General features: G+C 48.5%; 1 protein-coding gene across 1 annotated transcript in view; it reads left to right on the forward strand.

Annotated features, from left to right (window-relative positions):
* Window positions 1–1,348: 1,348 nt before the first annotated feature.
* The window catches only part of styk1a (serine/threonine/tyrosine kinase 1a), a gene marked incomplete at both ends in the record, with an annotated part of 10,384 nt that continues 9,232 nt past the window's right edge, over window positions 1,349–2,500 (forward strand). The window contains one exon of the mRNA XM_080531943.1: window positions 1,349–1,484. Within this exon, the coding sequence (XP_080388069.1) occupies window positions 1,349–1,484 (136 nt within the window). The remainder of the gene's footprint in view (window positions 1,485–2,500) is intronic.

The raw sequence follows: 2,500 nt of genomic DNA on the forward strand, positions 1-2,500 counted from the left end.
TGTGTCAGAGATGTATATCTGACTGAGGGTGATTGAGACAGACACACCGGAGCCCTGGCTTGTCAGGGTTAAAGGTCAGGGTCAGGGTCACATTCACAGAAACTCACAGAACGCCTGTGAGGTATAGTTTTGCATTTTCACTTCGCAACGATTCAAAGCAGTCAGAGTATTTGACACCTGCATCTGACCTCAGTGTGTCGGGAGGTCGTGAGTTCGATCCCCGGCCGAGTCGCACCACCAAAGACTATAACAAACGGTACCCGATGCCTCCCTGCTTGGCACTCACTCAGCATTAAGGGTTGGATTAGGAGGGGGGGGGGGGGGTAAGACCCTGCGACATACCAGCCTCATGTCCAGGGGGTGTACTTAGTACTTGTGCATCAAGCCGCCTCACGCTACGGAAACAGGAGATAGGCTCCTGCCCCCTAAGGTCCCGTTAGGCTCGAGAACCATCGGTTCTCAGGGGTACTTACTTCTTTGACCTTGGTCTGTAGCCCAAGGGCCACGATTCACACACACACACACACACACACACACACACACGTGCATAGGAGTGGGGCGCTGAAAGAGCCTAACGATCGTCATAATAATCATAACGATGAATTATTAAAATGTAATAATAGGCTACTGCCCTGGGTATGTCTACACAATTAACTCAAGGAGAAATGGGTGTTCTTGACGCACAGCAGCCTCCAGACAGAGAGAACAGACAGTGATCGCTATGTCTGGGTTGGTGTTGGAGGATTTAGCCTTGGGGTCAGATGTGGGACGTTCCTCTCTATCTATGACCCGATAAAGTTCTAGAATCTCTCTAAACAGTGCTGGGTAGTAGCAGTGAAAGGGATCAATTCAATCCAATTCAACTTTGTTGGCCATGTGCGGTGCACTAGGAACATGACTTGGTATTCTACCATGCTGAACAAGCTACAGTACATACAACAACAAGACCACAACACAACAATACTCCAGGCACACAATATATACAGTAGCAATATGAGTGAATAAATATACTGTACAACTTAGTGTAAAGTGCAAGGTGCAATGATCAGGAGTTAATGAGGAGGGCTGTGGCTTTGTGGAAGAAACTGTTCAAGTGGCGTGATGTTTTTGACCTGGTGGCCCTGTACCGCTGTCCAGAAGGGAGTCATTCAAACAAGCTGTGAGCTGGATGTGTGGGGGGTCAGCCACAATCTTTCTTGCTCAATGGGAGGCTGGTGGAGGTAGAAATCGGAGGACAGGCTCACTGTAATACATGGAAGGGAATAGAGAATGGTATCTAACAGGTGTTTCTCTCTCTCTCTCTCTCCCTCCCCAAGCCTCCCCTGGTGTGTGTCCCGTCTACCAAAGAATGTCCGCGACAACCTCCTCCCCCTCCTCCTCCTCCTCCACCGCCTCCACCGCCTCCTCTGATGAGTGTGCTAAGGGAGACCAACTCTGTGGTGAGTACCGCTCTCCTTCCTCCTTCCTGCTCTACATCCTGGGGAGTATTCCATCAACACCGCTAAAGGAAAATCCAGGCTTATTTTGATTGAAGTTTCGCGAGATTTATCGGAAATAAGCCTGGGTTTCCCTTTAGCGGCGGTGATGGAACACCCCCCTAGTAACCACAACGTATGCCAATGTCGGAGGAGGGTGGAGACTGTGGCTACACTGCCCAGCCTTCTCCAAACAAAGCCACTGTACAGAACAGCCAGCTGTGTGTCCAACCCAGACCAGCAGAGATAACGTTGTCTTAACGGTCTGAACAATCAAACATTTATTTGTATAGCACCTCACACAAATGTCACAAAGTACTTCACAACATAAACTATAGCCTACTAAACAATAAATACAACACAAACAATATGATCTAACACCTACACTGCAGTGAGTGCATACATAGGCTACATTTTTCAGTATATAAGGTCCCAGCGGGAATCTAACCCACAACCTAAGCGTTGTTAGCACCATGCTCCACCAACTGAGCCACAGAGGACACCAAACACAGGACAGGTTTAATATTAGCAGACCTATCACGTGGTCTTACTACACATACATACGGGGCGGCTGTGGCTCAGGAGGTAGAGCCGGGCGTCAAATGATCGCAAGGTCGGCGGTTCGATCCCCGGCTCCTCCTGTCCACATGTCGAGGTGTCCTTGGGCAAGACACTGAACCCCAAATTGCTCCCAATGAGCGGGCCGGCACCTTGCCGCCATTGGTGTGAGAATGTGTGTGTGTGAATGTGTGTGTGAATGGGTGAATGAGAGGCCGTTGTTGTAAAAGCACTTTGGAATAAGGCGCTATATAAGTTAGTCCTTCCGTTGCTGTAGCCTATGCTGTTTGATATATTGCAGTCATTTAGATGATAACATTAGTGTAAATATAGGCTAGTATCATATAAGTATAACTACCCATCTGTCCATCTGTCTACATGAGGTCGGCTCGGTCTCCCCTGGCCTTAAATAGACAAACCTGGCACGGAAAGAGGGATATATTTTACAATCCACACCTAGTTGACAA

This window comes from Nansenia antarctica, assembly GCF_963989245.1.
Source record: "Nansenia antarctica genome assembly, chromosome: 5".
NCBI classification, from domain to species: Eukaryota; Metazoa; Chordata; class Actinopteri; order Argentiniformes; family Microstomatidae; genus Nansenia; species Nansenia antarctica.